Source organism: Vitis vinifera, chromosome 9 (genome assembly GCF_030704535.1).
Source record: "Vitis vinifera cultivar Pinot Noir 40024 chromosome 9, ASM3070453v1".
Lineage (NCBI taxonomy): Eukaryota > Viridiplantae > Streptophyta > Magnoliopsida > Vitales > Vitaceae > Vitis > Vitis vinifera.
In genome coordinates, this window is record NC_081813.1 from 8,654,522 (window position 1) to 8,674,577 (window position 20,056).

Genomic DNA, 20,056 nt, shown 5'->3' on the forward strand with positions numbered 1-20,056 from the left:
CATGTGTTCCCAACATGCTTTAAAGCTAGTGGAATTTTGTTGGAATTGAGCCCTAGAAAGCATAACATGATGTAACAAATAGAGATTCATTTACAAATATATTTATATATGTTTCATAGTTTCCCTTTGTTATCCTATTTTCATTAATTGGCTATTTGAATACACATGCTCTACATCACTTGCATTGTACATCACTTGCATTGTACATGACTTAGGTGCATTAGGAGTTGCACAAAAGATTCAAGTCATAGGTTCCTTGTAGAGTGATTAGTTATCAATAGTCGGTTCATGGATTTGGTCAATCCATTTGAGATTATAATGCACTACCTCCTAATTGGAGAAATAACTTCTCTTGGCCATCAAGATGATTTTCCTATGGTGAGTGCACTAGTGCATGTAATGCACACTAGATTGGACTTATGGTGAATCATGATGTAAGGCCATCAATTGTCATGATTCATCGAACTATTATACTGCATGGACCCCTAACCTTGAGAGGATATTAAGTCTATACCAAAGTCAACAAGAGGCTTTGACCTATAGGTAAGACCCTAAAGTAGTCATATATCCCTATAGATTAGGTCACTATAAGGATAAAAATATCAAAAATTACGGATATATCGGTATTTCAATTTTATGGATATATCGGAGATACATCGGTGGATATTTTGGAAAAAAATATCGATAGATGTAAAATTGATCAAAATTTATAAAAATATAAGAACAACTTCATAAAAATGTAATTAGAAGTATAATAGATATTTTAAAGTTGTTTTATTAAAGAATTTGATATATGTATAATATGATTTATCATATTTAATAATAATATCGTATACATCAATAAAAATATGAATTTCATAATTGTACATTTATTATTAAATTAAATCAAATATTATGATATTTGATTATAATATGTCTAATTTTAAAATATATATTAATATTAAAATTATGATTCATTTAATTCAATTGTATTAAATGATATAAAATAAATTATGATATATGTACAATTTTTTAATATTTAATTAATTTATTAATGATATTAAAAGTATTTTGAAGAAAAATGTTATGATAATTTTTATATTTTTGGTAATCAATTAAAAGAAATTTTTGTATTTAATTATAAATAATTATAATTAATTTTCTCTCTAAAATATTCTTTTAAATTTTCTTTATATGATGACTTTAAATATATGTTTTTAGTGCATTACATTTAACAAGGGCAAACTTGCCCTAGTGGTAAGATGAGTTGAAACCCAAACCTTTTGTTTGGGGTTTGAGTCCCCTCAACGGCAAGAAAAAAAGACATTTTTTAGGGTGCATTGTAGCAATGTTGACCCCGCGTTGACTGTTTAATATATTGCCAAAAATCGGCAATTTATCGTCAATATATCGATAAATATCATTGATTTTTTACGATTTCTCTCGAAATTTCGCCAGAACGATATTTCTCCACAAAATATCGTATTCATACCCTTCGATACACGATATATATATATATATATATATATATATATATATCGCCGACATATCACAATATTTTCTTCCATGGGTCACTGTTGATGGAGGTTGGTGGTAATAAGTATTTTCGATATAAGCACTATGATATCTCATGAATTGAGACAGTGTGTCTCTTTGGGTGATCCAAAGAACATGTGATCTAGAAAGCTATAGTCATAGCATTTCCTTTAATGGAAATTTGACATATGCTCCTTGGCGTTAGAGTATGTCAACTGATCACATGATAAGTGGGATCTATAACTCAAGTATTAGAGGGGTAATCTTGATAGATGATAGCACTACCTTGTTAGATTAGGATACCGGTTGGAGTCTCATGTAGTAGATAGTTTGTCCCATTAGGTTTTACTAGTAAGGTTTTAAATAAGGTAACTGTAGTAGTTTAAAAAAATATTGTATTCATTTTCCTTCATTAAGGTTTTTCCTATAGGGCTTTTCTTTGTAAGGTTTTAATGAGACATATTCTTATGTCATCAAAGGGGGAGTGTTATAAAATATAAGAATTTATCGGATTGTGAAAACTTATGGATGATCATCCATATTAATATAAGTCTCTTCCTTACTCTCTATAAAAAAAAAAAAAAGGAAAGCTCTTAATGAAATGATATTCTATTTTTCTCTATGCATTCTCATTTATTATTTTCTTGTTTCTTCTCTAATTCTTTTATTAAAGAATAAAGAAACATGAAAAAAAAAGGTTTAGTAAATAAATTATTAAATGTTTAATAAGAATGGTAAAGATATAGAAAAACAAAGGATTTTTTACCAAAAAAATTATTTAATTTTTTTTTGTAAAAGGTTATGAAAATATGTATCAAAGAATAAAGAAGCATAGATAAAGAATGAATGGAACACAATAGGAATTTTAGTAAATAAATTATTTAATTTTTTTATAAAAAGGTATGAAAAATATTTAAGAATTAAGCAATATGGAATAACAAGACCGAGTAAATAAAGTATTTAAAATTTTTTTTATAAATATTATAAATAAAAAATATTCAAATAGAAGATTTAGAGAAATATGGAAATAGAATAATCTATAAATAAATAAATTATTCAAAATTCTTTCTAAACAAGGCAATATATGTTAAAAAAGAAAATATATGAAAAAAAGATTGAGAGAATGAAATTTTCAATAGAGGAAATGGTGTTTTAGAAAGAAAAAAAAAAGTTTATGAGGATAAATGATTTGTTAGGAAAAAAAATAGGGAAAATAAAAAAATAAAAAATAGAAAATAAATTTAAAGTGAATAAATTATTTTTGTGTATTATTTCTAACCCATTTCATAATTTTTTTATATGTACAAAAATTATTTAAGAGTGAATTATTTTTTCCTTCCACATTTTATTTAGTTTTCTTAATACTTTGGTATTTATATATATATATATATTTTTTAATTTTTTATTAAATAAAAAAATTAAAATATTTTATTTTTTCTATTCAATTAAAATAACGTAGAACGAAGTGAATTTGTTAGAATTTGCCAGTGATGATTAATATTAGGGTTGTTCTATGGTACCCACTCTTCATTTTGGAGGTACTACCCACATTTGACCCCAATAAAAAGATGACATGTGTAAAGTATATATCATTAAAAAATTTACAAAAACTTATCAAACCGGTAAAGATGACTTGTTGGTGAGAAATAATCACATGCATTTCATATATATCTAAATATTACAACTTTTTTATAATTTATTATTAAATATCAAATATAATTTGTTATTTAATGCATTACTTAACTCTATCTAAAAAAGAAAATCCTACCAACTACTTTTATACTCTCATTATTCATATATAAAAAAAATGGATAGTAATTTAATATGAAAATTAAATAATTTCAACTACCAAATTACAAAATATGTAAGAGGTATTTTGATGAATCAAATTTCAAGATCAAGTTTAAAACTTTTTGAGAGAGAAAATTTTAAATTTGTATTATATGAAGAAGATGAAGGATTTCAAGTGATTACAAATGTCAAAGGTAACATTTGATATTATTTTTATCCAAATATAATTGTTGTAGGAAGAAATGTGATGTTAAATAACGATTTTAGAATTTTTTATGAGTTTATTATAAAATTTTGTTATCAAATTGTTATTAATATTTTTATATAATTTTTTTTTTTTTTTTTTGTTCATAGATTAAATTTGAAGATGAAGCTTTATATGTCTTGAAGGATGTCAAGTGATTACAAGTGTTAAAAGGTAACATTTGATTTTTTTTTTTTTTTCCATTTACATATAACTATTGTAGGTAGAAATGTCATGTTAAAGGACATTTAAATATGTAATGATTTATAACATCTAGATTTTTATTTTTTATTTTTAGTTATTAGTAATCAAATTGAGAGCATTTAGTCATTTGTTATGAAATTGTCATCAATATTTTGTAAGAAATGGTACAAACTTTCTAAGAGAGGGTAGAAACATTATAAGAGATGGTACGATCTTTCTAAGAGAGGGTACGAACTTTCTAAGAGAGGGTACGAACTTTATAAGAGATGGTATGAACTTTCTAAGATAGGGTACGAACTTTCTAAGAGATGGTACGAACTTTCTAAGAGATGGTACGAACTTTCTAAGAGAGGGTACGAACTTTGTAAGATAGGATACGAACTTTGTAAGAAATGGTACGAATTTTCTAAGAAATGGTACGAACTTTCTAAGAGAGAGTATGAACTTTCTAACAGATGGTACAAATTTTCTAAGAGAGTGTACGAACTTTCTAAGAGATGGTACGAACTTTTTAAGAGAGGGTACGAACTTTCTAAGACAAGGTACAAACTTTCTAAGATAGGGTACGAACTTTCTAAGAGATGATACAAACTTTCTAAGAGAGGGTACGAACTTTCTAAAAGAGGGTATGAACTTTCTAAGAGATAGTACGAACTTTATAAGACAGGGTACAAACTTTTTAAGAAAAAAGGGTACGAACTTTCTAAGAGAGGATACGAACTTTCTAATAGAGGGTACAAACTTTGTAAGACAGGGTGCGAACTTTGTAAGACAGGGTACGAACTTTGTAAGACAGAGTAATAACTTTGTAAGAGATGGTACGAACTTTCTAAGAGAGGGTATGAACTTTCTAAGAGAGTGTACGAACATTGTAAGAAATGGTACAAACTTTCTAAGAGATTATATGAACTTTCTAAGAGATTGTACGAACTTTGTAAGAGATGGTACGAACTTTGTAAGAGATGGTACAAACTTTGTAAGACAGTATACGAACTTTGTAAGAGATGGAACGAACTTTCTAAGAGATGATACGAACTTTCTAAGAGATTGTATGAACTTTCTAAGAGATGGTATGAACTTTCTAAGAGATGGTACGAACTTTGTAAGAGAGGGTATGAACTTTCTAAGAGAAGGTACGAACTTTATAATAGAGTGTACGAAATTTGAAAATATAATATTTTACAATTACGTAGTGTTTTAATATTTTAATTTTCTTGAAAATAGTTTTCATCATTTCTATGCTTGATTAGTATCAATAAACAATATTATTTGTATTTTTAAGTGGAAAAAATCAAAAAAATCAAAAAAATCGAAAATTTTAGGATATGGAGAATATGATTAGTATGAAGAATGTGAGGATTTCTCATAATCTTCATATCTTTTCTCACATTTTTCGTATCCTCTCTAATTTTTTAGTGTTTTAATTTTCTAATTTTTTTTTTAGGATAATTTACATTATTTCCAATTTTAAAATTTTAAAAATCTTTTTTTTTTGTAACAATTCTATCAATAATAACTCAAAATAATATTATTAAACCATGTTATTGTTATTTCAAGTTAAAAAGTAAATATGAAATTTTAAAAATATAAATAATTTAGGGTACAAAAAATATGAGAATGGTACGAAAAATGTGATAAATACATGTTTGGTACTTTCATCATATTTTTCATATTGATTTTTAGTTTTAAAATTTTTGAAATTACAAATTTATTTTTGAAAATACTATCATTAGTAACTCAAAAGAGTATTAATAATTTATTTTATTCTAATTTAACTTTAAAAACCTTAAATTAAAAAAACGTAAAATTTGGAGAGTACTGAAAAAAATTAGGACGATCTAATTACCTAAGTTTTACATATGATTATCAAAATGTTGAATTTTAATGAAAATATTCATTTTATATTAAAATATTATCATATTAATTTTATGTTGAATTTAAATGTTTAATAATTTGTTAAAAATAAAATAATGTAATTATGATATATGATGATTTTTTTTTTTTTGTTAATAAATATGTTTTCAAATTTTATATCATTTTTATTTTTATTTTTATTTTTATTCTATTTTTATCTCATATTTATTTATTTAAACCAAAAATTGTTGAGAAGGGAGGAAGAAAGAAGGCCACGTTTAAGTAGAATTTTTATTTCAAATTTAAAATGGATGGCCAAGATGTAATATTGAACATCCAACGGCTTAGAAAAACTTTTGTGTATGTATCGAAGAGGTACCCTAAAATTTTCCTTAATATTAACATGTGACTTTTAGTTTTTTGTTTGTTTATGTTTTTGTTTTTTTTTTTTTATCGGGGGGTATGAAACCGAATGAAATCTGTACGTATACGCTTGATTAGGTTTTATAGACCATTCCCTTTCATTCTCCCGCACACAGAGCATTCGTTGTTTCTTCTCTCTATTCTGCTGTGCTCTCTCCCAAAATGCTTTCATTCTCTTCCTCCAAATCTTTCACAACCGCGAAAGGTTTTCCTAATCTACACTCTCTCTCCAATCCCTTTTCTGATTCCATTTCTCTCCGTTTGAACCCACCAACTATTCTCAATCTCCGCTCGAAATCCCTTCAAATCACAGCCATTGACGCCGCTCAGCCCTACGACTACGAAACCCAACTCCGAACCCAGTTCAACAAGTCCAACAACCTCAAAATTGCCATCATTGGCTTTGGCAACTTCGGCCAATTCCTGGCTAAAACCTTTGTCAAACAAGGCCACACCGTCCTCGCCCACTCCCGCTCAAACTACGTTGACGTCGCACGAAAGCTCGGCGTTTCGTTCTTCCAAGATCCGCACGACCTCTGCGAAGAACACCCAGAAGTTGTATTGCTATGCAGTTCCATACTTTCAACCAAGTCGGTACTGAAATCGCTCCCGTTTCAGAGATTGCGTCGGAACACGCTGTTTGTGGACGTTTTGTCGGTAAAAGAATTTCCCAGAAATCTTTTTCTCGAAACTTTGCCTGCTGAGTTTGATATTCTTTGTACACACCCTATGTTTGGCCCGGAGAGTGGTAAAAATGGGTGGGCAGGGCTTCCATTTGTGTATGATAAGGTAAGAATTGGGAACGATGAATTTAGGATGGCTAGGTGTTCTAAATTCTTGGATATTTTCGCCAGAGAGGGGTGTAGAATGGTGGAAATGACTTGTGCTGAGCATGATAAATATGCAGCCGGGTCTCAATTTATAACCCATACGATGGGGAGGGTTTTGGAGAGGTTTGGATTGGAGTCGACGGAGATTAATACAAAGGGGTATGAGACGTTGTTGAATTTAGTGGAGAATACAGCAGGAGATAGTTTCGATCTGTACTATGGTTTGTTTGTGTATAACAATAATGCAATGGAGCAGCTTGAGAGGTTGGATATGGCATTTGAGTCGATCAAAAAAGAGATTTTTGGGTATATGCATCGCCTTTATAGGAAGCAGTTGTTTGAGGATGAAGGAGGATTGGGAGTTTCCAAGGACAAAAAGGTAGGGCAAAAGCTGCTTCATGGTGGTTCTGCTCTGGAGCTTCCTTCAGATACTCTGCCTCCCAATGGTGCTGCTCGGGAACCTCCTTCAGAGACTGTTAAACAAACGCCTTAAATGGACAGCTTTTGTGCTATGTGGTATGTGTGTGCTTAAAATTCATTAATTACTAGTTTTCTTTTTATTCCTTCCCCTTTTTTCTTGCCTCTTTGGATCTTATGGATGTGGGAGACAGATGTATTTGAATTTAATAAGAAGTGAAATTTATTTATAACAATTTAATTCTCAGGGAATTTTTTTTTTTTCTTTTTTTTTTTTTTCTATCAATGGATAAGAGTATAGGTTTTCTTTTGGTTTGCCTGCAGAACATGAGTTTGAGGACTACTATGCATATTAACTTCCTGTTGAGTTAGTTTGGCGCTACTACATTTAGGTCAAAGTTTAGATCTTTTATATTGCGGCAATTGAAACGTTTTTCTTAATTGTATTGGGTGTTAGAGGTTTTAATTGTTCTCTTAATTAGCAAATAGTTTTGGAAATAGACTCCTGCTATGTGCAGTTCAGAATGTTTTTCTTTGGTCCAAATCTTGTGATGCATGATGTGAACATTTGGTATTTTGTTCCTAGATAGAGAGACAATAATAAAGAATCATAGAGATGAAAATAGATAAAAGGAAAACAAAGAAAAATTGAGAAGTTGGAGAAGGGAGAATTGATGCAAGTTTAGCTAATCCTTTATCTTCCAATTGTAAAAAAATTTGTCCTGTCCTAAATTAACTTTTGAGTGGATTCTTCTATGAGAATATTTTGAATGTGTACCTGTAACATGAATCAGAATTTTTCTTATTGAGGCATTGTAACAGGCTTGGATTTGACTCCATACTTGTTTCTGGTAAAAAAAAAAAAATTGTTTCTGGATTACTGGTTTATTGGAGCAATTTTGTTTTTGCTCTTTCCCTGAAATTCCTTGTTTCTGACTCTGGCTTACCTATGAAATTTGAAACTGCTTCTTCAAGTGGTTATGTTAGGTGGGCAGCTTTAGCTGTCAAGATGAGAGAGTTGGGGTTTTTTAGGCTATTGATAAACTTTGTGGTCATTTAAGGAAGGATACTCTTGGTGTTGGGGTTGAATATGCTCATTTTTTGGTGGGATGTGTCAACCTGCACTAAAGTGGTGAAACATGTTCACTCGGAAGTGAATTGAGTGAACGGGGGGAGGTTTCCTGGGACATTTTAGACCCTGTGAAAAGGATGAGGCTTTAAGAAGCAATTTTGGATCTTGTCTATTTCTCCACTTTCCTATGGCATTTGCATCTTGACACTTTTGTTTTGGATTCACATGGATTCATTGGCTGCCTGACTGATATATCTACCTTAATGGAAGTAGTTTTTCTAGTTTTGGTAGGAAATGCTTTGAGAATGGCACTGTTATCATCCAGCTGGATCCTTTGAGAATAATGATATGAAGAAATGGTGCTGCAAGCTTTATCTTAAACTAATACAAGGTTAAATCTGTCTTTTACCCAAACATCACTACAAATTGGAGGCCAGTGGATTCTCCTCTTCACAAGTTAGAAATATACCTTTCTTTTTTCATAAGCAAATGAGGCAAATATTATAAGGAAAGCACCAGATAAAAGGAAAAATGTATAGGATGTATACAAAGAATACCAAAACTGGCAAACCAAAGGGAAAAGGGTAAACAAAAAACAACCCACCTCTCCTTACTTCGAGTTCAGTCTGTCTACAAAGCTTGTCATTGAAGAAGCATGATCATCATCCATATACAATCTAGCCCTATTCATGAAGTTATATATATATATATATATATATATATATATCCTATGTCAAAGGTTTATCCAATTTGCATATGTTTCTTATATCTCCATAATTAAACTAAGTGTTGGACTTATTTTCTTGCACACTGTTGATAGAGTAAATTTTGGATTCTTATGTGGGAAATGTTTAAACTCCATAATTGAACTCAAGACCATATGCATGATATGTGGAAGAAGTAGAAGGATCATGATTTATGACTATAATGAAGATAAATCCCAGGATACTTATAGACTAATTTTGAGTTCAAATTCGGTAAATTTACGAAGTCTGGTATGATAGTTTGGATATTTATTGAAAATGTATCAAGATGAAATTATTTCTACTTGGTTAAAGTTTGCCAAGTTTCTTGGTAGACCATGAAGTAGAGAGAAAAGGAGAGGAGAAAAAAGAATAGGAAACCTTCCTATTTGAGAATATCATTGAAAGGATAATAAGAAAATTAAATCTCATTAATTAGCTTCTTTACCAAGAAAGATCGAGTCTTGTAGAATTTCTTCACCCATAGGTTCATTTTACATTGATTAAGAAATGGGATCCAAGTCTGTTGCCAAGACTCTACAAGAAGGTCCCCTTGGTTTATGTTGCAATGCACATGCTAGGAACATCTTATTTAAAAGAACTTATATTAGAAATTCAATTTTGTAAAGAATGCCTTGATTGATAATTAAAAATGAAAAAAAAAACAAATAAAGAAAACAACTCCTTTTTACTTGTTCTCTGGTTAGACTCCTAGACTCACTTCAATTCTTTCTTTTTTGTTAAATTTATCCATTCTTCTTTTCTCCCTCTTGTCTGTTTTCATTTCCTTTCAATTCTTATCTCTTTTCATATAAACCATGAGCATAATGGCAAATTTGTTGCATGGATGAATGGAAATTAGTTTTCCATTAAGCTTTGGCTGGTTCATTTCACAGTAGTTTTTCTAGACTGTATTTTCTCTTGTATTTAAGATACTGGAAATAAGCTCCCTTTGAAGCACCTCAAGAAATTGTATTTTCCCTTATGATTAAATTTCATGTGTTTCACGTCCATACATGATACTCCTCTTGCATGCACATACTTAGGTATCGAATATCCATACATTACCTAAGACTACTTATTTTAATTACAAAGAGTATGTACATGCAGCAAAGGATCCATAGCATCCACAAACTACCATATTAAGACAAACTTCTTTCTTACAAACCACAGTAGACAAGGATTGTATTTTAAGGTTTTGCTACATGAAGGGCTCTCTGCCCTTTCTGGTAGTATTTCCAGTGTATATCAGCATAATCTTTCACCTTCTTGAATAACCTTGGTCTTTCCTCATCAATTAAGCCTTCTTCTGGTCCAATCAATTTTCCGGATTCAGGTGTATAGAAGACAGCCACAGAAATCCTCTCCCTTTCTGAGCTAGCCAATACCCGGTGCACTGGACTCTTGAATATTCCATTACTCATTATCTGCTTGTGTCAAAGAGAACCAAATCTACAATTTAACCATATATTATTTCCTCTTATGTTAATCTGGTATTATGTAAACCACATTAGGGTTATCTATGAAATTATTTAACTAATTAATTATTAAAACAACATTTCTAATGTATGAATATTTTTTCTTATTGTTAGTATTTTTTAATGAGTTCAAGCATGACCTTTTTCTCTATTGAAAACTATGATGCCACTAGGTAAGCTGTAAACTGTGTTATTGTTTCCGTGGAACATCATTTGGAGCCGTTGTGTTCCTACTAAGGTGGGTTTCTTTGCTTGGGAAGATTCGTGGGGGAAGGTCCAAACCTATATCAACTCAAAAGGAGGGGGTGGAACATAGCTAACAGATGTTTCCTTTTTTGTGATGAAGAGGAGACGATTAATCACATTTTTATCCATTGTTCCAAGGCGAGGGTTTTGTGGAAGCTTGTTTTTGCTCTATTTGGTGTGATGTGGATCCTTCCGCTTTCAGCTAGAGATACTCTTCTAGGTTGGCATGGTTCTTTTGTGGGCAAGAAGCGTAGAAAGGCTTGGATGGCAGCTCCTCTTTGTTTATTTTGGTCGGTTTGGAAGAAAAGAAATAGGATAGCTTTTGATAATGAGGTTATTTCGATTCAAATGATGAAATATTCGTTTGTTTGTAATCTTTGGTCCAGGTCTAAGTCTTGTTTAGATGTAGGACCTTTACCTTTAATCAACTTTTTTGATTGGTTGGGTTCTAGGTGAGGGCTGGTGAGTTTTTGCTTCTCTTTGTTCTTGCCCTTTGGCATCTCTTATATACTCCCTGTATGCTTTGGGTTGCCTTTTAGGCGCCTTTTTATCTTAATATATTTTTTCTGTGTTTATCTATCAAAAATAAATAAATAAATAAACTGTGTTATTGTTATTTATGGCATAGGCAGACTTGGGGTATTCTGCAAGGGCCTACTGGAATGGTGTTTAATGAATCTCAGTTAGGAAAAGAAAAATGAATGGCATCAAATTATTGTTGGATTATGGACACTATGATCTTTTCATTAAGTTGAACTTTTGACAGAATAGGTCAAGTAAATAGAAATTTCTGGAGGCTTGCTTTGTAAGTGACTATGCCAACTATGTCAGATAAAAGATTAAGAGTCTGTGTACCTCCATTTGATCACCCATAAGGACTAGGAGAGCATTAGAAATTGTAGGAATTGTAAGCCAGCAATCATCTTTGAGGATTTGAAGACCATCTACTTCATTTTGCAAGAGAATTGTGTATCCTGAACCATCTGCATGGGGTTTTAAGCCTAGGACAATATCAGGCCTCAGACATCGTGAGTAGTAATTAAACCTTGCTTGCAGTGCTCCTCGTTCACCAAATTGATTCAAGAAGCATTTTTCTTCTAAATTCAGTGACTTTGCCATGGCCTTGGAAATCATCTCTGTCACTATCTTCATCTTGATGGTGTAGTTCTCTAATACATCTCTGCATAAATATAAATTCTAAGTGCCTCTTGCATATAATAGTCAATGAAATTGCTGAGAACTTGAATATGAAATGGAACTCACATAAGAGGTCTGATGTTAATTTACATTCTCTTGTTTAAGTTGGTCAGCTTACTGTATCAAATCGATCACTGCAATTATTGTTCTTGGTGTTGATGCATATGCTGTTGGTTTTCTTTTATTATTGCTAAAAGCCTAAAACTGTCCGATTATGATGCCTAATCGTGTAATTATATGCTGTAACTAAAAATGCTATCTTGATACAACTATCAGAAAAGTATGCTAAAATCATTTATAGAATTTGAGAATTTTGGTGAATAATAAATATGTGAGCTGTTATAATAATTAATATAATTATATAATAAGGTCAAAATGACAAAAGTTTTTCTACTTGGATTGTGTTTGGTCTAATTCCTATTAATTTGGCTTGATTATTTGTAACTGCATATTTGTACTACTAAAAGAAATTCTAGTTTTTGGGCCAAGGTTCTTGAGATTCCTGCATTAAGACATAGAGAACCATAGGATCTCCAAGGCTCTACTCTTGTAGTTGGTTTTAGGTGTTTTGTTTGCTTGAGGACTGCCCAACTAGTGGCTGGACTAATGGGATTCTACTGAACCAAAGTGAAATCCAAAATTGGAGATGGAGAGAAGGGACCAGTGGGAAAAGGAGTTTTTTGTTGAGGGAGTTTGTGGAACTACCTGAAAGAATTTGGGCTTTCTGGCCAAAATTTATATTTCCTTAGATCTTCTGGGTATACATCGAGAAACACACGATCAGACCAGTCAAGGTATTGTCCTTCTTCAGGGGTGGGATCAGCTCCATACCCTTCAAATTCTTCAACTCCTTTAGAAATCTTCTTCTTCTCTTCTATTGGCTGTTCAAAGAACTCCTTTGTGACTTGACGAATCTCATCTAGAAAGGAAGTTGAGATCCCATGACCTGTTGCCTGGAAATCCAAGACGAGCCCTTAAGTATACGCTAGCAGAGTTTCAAATGTATAAGATGAAGTAGGTAAACAACTTGAATCACACAGTTTTTATGAAGTTTAAGATCCTATAAAGGCCAATTTCATTTGCTAATCAATAACTGGATTAAGCTTTAAGATTGCAGTTTCCAGCTACTCCTATGCAGATTATCTGGTGGTAAGGATATATAGTTGGTATATCTCTTATGCAAGTGCTTAAATCTGATTCTTAAACTTCGAAGGTATGAGTATATTCTTTTTAATGCCATAAGGCCTGAGCTTCCTAAATCTGCTTTCATCTGAAAGCAGTGAAACTATTTGGAGCAGATAAACCATTGGCTGTCTAGAAGACTAAACTAATTATTTTTAGAACTTTCAACTTTAAACCTGAAAGCAGCCCCATGAGGAAAGCGCTGATTTAAGCTTCTGTAATTCTTTTTCAGTAGTCTCTGGTGCTGAAGATGAGAAAAGACTTAGATCGATGATGGGAATGGGAGATAATGAAGAAGAAACATCTTCACTACCATCACCATCCCTGCAAATATACGGCTGCGGTGGATCCTCCCCTTTGAGGACCATTTCCTGGACACGCTTGGCCAGCAATACGTCCAGGGGAAGAACAGAAACTCCAGCCATATTCTCAGCTCTCTCCTGGGAATGAAGCAGCAGGAATTTGTGAGGCCTTGTTAGTGTTATTTACTGGCTTAGGTGAAGATAATAAGCATATGAAAGCAGCCTTGTCATTGTCATTCTCTAGTTGGATGGAACACTTCGTGGGCCTTCATGTTTGAATTCTTGCTGGTCTAGGGGTAGTGCTGATGGAGATATGAGAAAGACATAATTGGACTCTTGATGCTGTTATAATTAAAGGTAGAAAACTTCATGGGCCATACTTTGTGCTTGATTATAGGTCTGAGTGCTGCCTAGTCACATTGGTCTTGAGTGGTTCTGGACTTGACTCAAACAGCCTAACTTGCAGTAGTTACCAGGAATAGTGGGTTTGGGTGCCTACTTTTAAGCCTTCTAGATCTGATCTGAAATTTGTTTGAATAACCACTAATTCTGTTTTAGCAGATTACGTATCTGGGCATTAGACATTGGCTGATCCTTAAGATCATTTTTACTGATATGAACAAAAACTGCTAAGTGGGAAAATGTATGAATCGATTGAATGATGTGACTTGGGTGGTAGATATTTTCTAGGCGTCCAATGGTAAGGCAGTGAGGGAAAGGGTGATGTTGTTAAGAGCTCTGAGCTATGACAAGTGGGCCATTGGCATCCAGACTTCTTTGCCTTCGGATTGTACCATTTAATTGGCTCATAGTCTGACTGCAAGAAGGAATAGACCATTAGTACTACTTTTCCAGCTGTGGCTTGAATCAATTTGCTTTTTGTTTGGACAAGAAAAAGTACTTAAGAAAAAAAAAATGAATTATTTTCTTTGGTTTATTGCGAAAAGTAATTAAAATTAGTTTTAAAAGAAATCCATATTTTTAAATTATTTATTCTTGGACAAAAGAGGGAATCAGATCAATAAATTAAACAAAAATGGAAAATAATAAAATCTTTGATAAAATAAGTCAAAGTGTGCTCCATTATCATGCTTCACTGTCTTTTTCTTCCCACACTTAACCTTCTCTAAGCTTTAAGCTTTTTAGCACCTTGACTTTGACACTAATTTATTTGTTTCACTCTTTCATACTTTCATATTTATTGATTTTAATCATTTTTTTAATATATTAAATATAAAATTATAATATATAATAAATTATAACAAATTTAATATAAACATAAATAGGTAGTGCATAAAAATAAAAATATTATCTCGCACTCAAAACACTTGATAATTTAGATTATTAATTATATTAATACATTTGATAATTTAGGGTTTAGATTTAAAAACTATGTTGTATTATTTAGAGGTTAAGTATATAAGATTTTTTATATTAATGATAATAAAATATTTATTTATTTTATCATGTATAAATAAAATAAAATAAAAATATTTGTATCATATTATTTTTAGTTTTCAAATTTTCATATAAAAATCACAATCAATGGTTGTAGTTTTAGCTTATGATTCTAACTTGATCGTAGTTCTAGCTTTTTACTTAATTAAAATTTTAATTCTTTTATTTATACAAAATTAAAAAAATTATAAAATTTTGTATTTAATATTTTATATTAATTTTCTCTTAATTTTATTAAGAATGGCCCTTGGTTAATTTTCATTTCTTACCTAACTAATACTAGTTTACATATTACTAAGAGAATTCACTCATATACGGCTTGTTTATAAAAAGGATATTTATTGATCAGAAGAAGAAGCCCCTTGCATAAAAATTAGTGGAGTCTAATGGTAGAAGTAGCAACTATGAAAGCATGCCCAACATGAAGCAATGGAGCATCTATTTCAACCACTTGAATATATTGATCATTTTACTCAAAAATTTTGATTAAGATAAATGATAAATACTTAGTACTAGTGCTTGCATTTGACCACAACATATGCATATTTGAAGCTCACTACCAACCATCTTTTGATGTCGATCGTCCATTTTTTATTATCTAGTCGTGCATGTACGAGGACCATTAACTTCTGATGTCGAAATGAAATAGATACACTTTTGTTCCATCATACATGGGTGGGGATTATTGACTTTAACTAATATCAGAAGGAATAAGGCATATCGTTCATAAATTTTGGTACATCCTTAAAAAAAATGGATATATTCTAAATAAAATACAATACATTCTATAGGAAAAAGGTACATTGCATTATATACATGAGTCATTTAACATTAATTGATGACAATCATCCATGTTCTTTATCCCATTATACCCGATTGAGGACTACTAACCTCAATTGATGTCAAAAGGAATTCGGTACATTCTTCATAAACAGGTACATCATGCATAGCTTAAAGATGTACTAGAATTTATGAATGATATGCCTAATTCCATCTTAAATTAATTGAGATTTGTAACCTTCTTCCATGCATGATAGGTACATATTTCTCCCTTTTACGAAAAAATTATACAATCATGACTTATTTAAGAAAAATGAATTTTTTAAGAACCCAAAGATTCTTATTTCGTAATAAGAATATAATAGAAAAAGTAATCCCTATCATATGCACTCCAATAGTAAATTCCCTATAATTCCAAAAATACCATCAATTTTGTAATTGCCTTGCCATCATAGCGAGTAAAACTAAATCATTTGGCTTATTTTGGACATGAGCTTGCACTTTCATAGGTCTCTCTATGCATGTGAGGCCTTCCCACATCTCACTTTGCATCCTAGAACCTTGGGTACATCCCTTGGAAAAATAGGTATATCGTGTTGAGAAAATAAGAATATCCACTTAAAAATATGTTGCACTACATTATATAGGTGACTCATTTGACCTATTTTGGACATGAACCTTCATTTTTATAGGTCTCAAGTTGTTTTTGAAGCCTTCTGACTCCCATTCCAAACCCTAAAACCTTGGGTACATTCCTTAGCAAAAATGGGGACATCATGTTTAAAAATAAGAACATCAAATAAATAAATACATCATATTTGCAATGTATAAGTAACTCATTTGACCTATTTTGAACACAATAAAATAAGTACATTATAAAACATTGAGTACACCCTTTAGAAAAATAAGTACATTGCATTGAAACCAAATAATAATGAAATTGATCTTAAAACTAAACTAATTTTTTAATTATTTAATTTGATCAAATTTATCCAATATAAATTAGTACATGTATCCATAATTGTAAAATATTCCTTTTATTAACTCTACGAAGAAAGAAAAAAGAACTGAACAAAAATTCTCAATTATATTATAATAATCTATTTGATCTGTTCCAAAATAATTATTTCTTCATATTTTTAAATTTAGATAATTCATTAAATAATATATTGTCATAAAATATTATGAAAAATGTACCTAATTCCTTCTAACATAAATTGAGGTTCGTAACCCTCAACCATGCATGATAAGGTTGATTATCATTGGTTAATATAAAATGACTCATGTATATAATGTTCATATAATGTACCTCTTATTTCGTAGAATGTACTAGATTTTCTTTAAGATATACCGACTTTCCTTAAATGTGTACTAGAATTTATGAGCAATATACCTAATTTTATTCAATATCAATTAAGGTTAGTAACCCTTAGCCATGCATGATGGAGTAAGGAATACCGTTATCAATTTATGAAAAATAACACTTCTACCTACCATTCATACAAAAGGCTTCTTTTTTAATATGATGTATTAGATTTTCTTTTTAGGATGTAACACTTTTCCTTAAGAATGTATTAGAAATTATAAATGACGTATCTATTTCATGCCGACATGAGTTGAAGCTAGTAACCTAAGACGTGTGTGACTAGTAATCCAATAACGAATGATTGACATCAAAAAAGGGTTGTCGGCCTATATATATATATATACATACATGCATGTAGTGATGAAATGCAAGCATCGAAAATAAGTATTTGTCGCTTGTTTTATTCAAAAATATTTCCAAGTAAAATGATAAATGTATTCAAGTGGTTGAAATAGGTATTTTATTAGAGGTAGCATAAGTTCTTCTCATTCTAAAAACTTTGAACTCAGTATTTGACTAAGTAATAGATATCTTTTTTAACAAACAAGCCTTACAGGGGGGGTGAATTTTTCCCGTAGTATGTAACCTAATATCAGTTAGATAACAAATGGAAACTAACCAAGGGTAAAGAAGTAAAATATCCTGATTGAAAAGAATAAATTACAACAAAGTAAAAATTTAATATTTATAAAATATTTTAATTCCTAACAAAATTAAGAGAAAAATAATATAAAATTCAATATTTAAAAAATATTTTAATTTCTAATAAATTAAAAGAAAATTAACATAAAATATTAAATTCAATTTTTAATGTATTTATCAATAAAAATTTAAAATTTTAATCGAGACAAAAAACTAAAATCATGATTATTAATTATGATTTTAACATATAAAAAATTAAAAGTTAAAAATAATATATTTTTATTTTATTATATGCGATGAGATTTACAAAACAAATAAATATTTTACTTAGCATTAATATAAAAAAATTTGTATCCTAAACCTCTAAATAATAAGACATAATTTTTAAATCTAAACCCTAAATTATCAAATGTATTATTATAATTAATATTTAAAATTATTAAATGTTTTATTTATGGGATGGGATTTTTATTTCTTAGATGCTTATATATATATATATTCAAATATGATAACTAAATTTGTTTGTTTATTTATTTATTTATGGTAACATGATTTTTTAAATAAATTAATTTTTTTTAAAAAAATAATATTATTTAAATAATTCTCCTTGTTGGGGAGAATAGTAGCTACATTTTTTGGGGCCTTAATAATGAGGCATTAAGAATGAGTTACTTATTATGATAATAATCTAGGATGTCATTTGTCTTTTCTATTGTGAGTTGAAGAGCTTTCTTGCTTCGTCATAAACCAACATGTATATGATGAGAGACTTCCATACGACAATGAATGGCATTTTTCTTCTTTCCAACCTCCATATCCATCCTCCATAGAAAGGGTCGTCATGAGGTTTTTATAAGGCAAAAGGTAATGGTAGACGCAACAACCACTTCAAAAATCTTGGTTAATTTGACTCCCATTTCCCATCAAATATAATTGACCATCTTGGATTTAAAATTTTATCAAATATTTTTTCTATTTTTCTTATTTATTTTTTCATTCATCTTTCATTTAATTCAAAATAAAAAAATTAATAAAATTTTAAGCTCACAACCACTAAATGTAATTAACAATTATAGATACGGAAAAGATAACGTGAGAATAATTTTTTAAAAAGCAATAAAAATATATTTTTTAATATTAAAATTTAATTTTTGTTTAATAAAAATCATGCTTAGTAAATTTTTAAATATTTTAAAATTTATTTAAAATGATTATTGATAATCACTTTGATAATTATTTGATGGGTAATTCTTTTAAAAATTATTTTTTTATTTAATAACAATTTTTTTTTGTTTATATCTAAATAGTAAATAATTTAAGATTTTTAAAGTAATATAAAGTATTTGTTCGTTATAGCATTGAGAGAAACAAAATAAAGAGTGATTTAGAATTAATATCATCCATCCAACCACTTAAAGGACTCATAATTTTTTCATTTTTATATTTATTACAATCAATGAAATAGGCTCCACATTTCAACCAAAAGTTCTTTTTTTCTTAATTCATAAATAAATATAAACTTAGAGTATAATAGGAAGTGATAGGAAGTATTTTTAAATGATGTTTGATGATAATTTTATAAAGTATTTTTAGTCATTCTAACACTTGAAACTTTTTATCTTTTAAATATTAAAAAACTTAAAAACATTTTCTAAAATCAATGTCAAACATACTTCTAGTTTAAAAAGTGTTTTTGAAAAAAATAATAATAAAATAAGTGTTTAGCAAAATTTTAAAAATCTGAAAAAATCATTTATTTATGTTGCAAAATTACTTGTAGTATTTTATGGAAAAACACTTGCAAAAACAATATTATAATTCGTTGAACTCGTATTTACGAAGGAGAGGGTATGAAGGAGTTCATTCTGTATGGAAGAAGGAAACCTAGGAAACCTATTCTCAACCCAAGCAAATAAAAAGTGAAAAAATAAATTCAATCTTCATGTGTTATATGGCTTGTTTCATTTTAAACGACTCTAAACAAAACGTTCATCCACTTTTATAAACCATATACATTGTTCAACTGAATTCATTCTCGTTTTGGTTTTATGTTTATGAAATTTTAATAGTAGAGTACGTTTGACAATGATCTTAAAAAGTATTTTTATTCTTTTTAATATTTGAAATATAAAAAAATTTCAAATATTAAAAATATTAGAAATACTTTTGAAAATCACTATCAAACACATCTTAATTGATGATTTTCCTAAAAATATTTTTAAAAAACCAATTTCACTAAAAACACTTTGAATATAAATAATTTCAATGACTTATCCTCTTTATTATTTATTTTTCATTATTTATTACTCCCT

General features: G+C 29.7%; 2 protein-coding genes across 3 annotated transcripts; one reads left to right on the forward strand and one right to left on the reverse strand.

Moving 5' to 3' along the window:
- The first annotated feature begins 6,102 nt into the window (after positions 1 to 6,102).
- Positions 6,103 to 11,392, forward strand: LOC104877397 (arogenate dehydrogenase 2, chloroplastic). The gene is made up of 2 exons (XM_010656540.3): positions 6,103 to 7,377; positions 10,745 to 11,392. Exon 1 carries the CDS (start codon positions 6,194 to 6,196, stop codon positions 7,352 to 7,354), a length of 1,161 nt encoding a protein of 386 aa, XP_010654842.1. The 5' UTR covers positions 6,103 to 6,193; the 3' UTR covers positions 7,355 to 7,377; positions 10,745 to 11,392.
- Positions 10,045 to 13,924, reverse strand: LOC100249729 (protein SRG1). Of its 2 annotated transcripts, none has more exons than XM_002271599.4 (4): positions 13,373 to 13,924; positions 12,720 to 12,967; positions 11,673 to 11,997; positions 10,045 to 10,520 (listed from the first exon to the last, which is right to left on the reverse strand). In XM_002271599.4, the coding sequence occupies exons 1-4, from the start codon at positions 13,619 to 13,621 to the stop codon at positions 10,284 to 10,286; spliced, it is 1,059 nt and encodes a 352-aa protein (XP_002271635.1). In that variant the 5' UTR covers positions 13,622 to 13,924; the 3' UTR covers positions 10,045 to 10,283. The 2 variants fall into 2 exon arrangements, with proteins under 2 accessions (XP_002271635.1, XP_010654841.1); XM_010656539.3 differs by having other exon boundaries at positions 10,045 to 10,545.
- Positions 13,925 to 20,056: the final 6,132 nt, after the last annotated feature.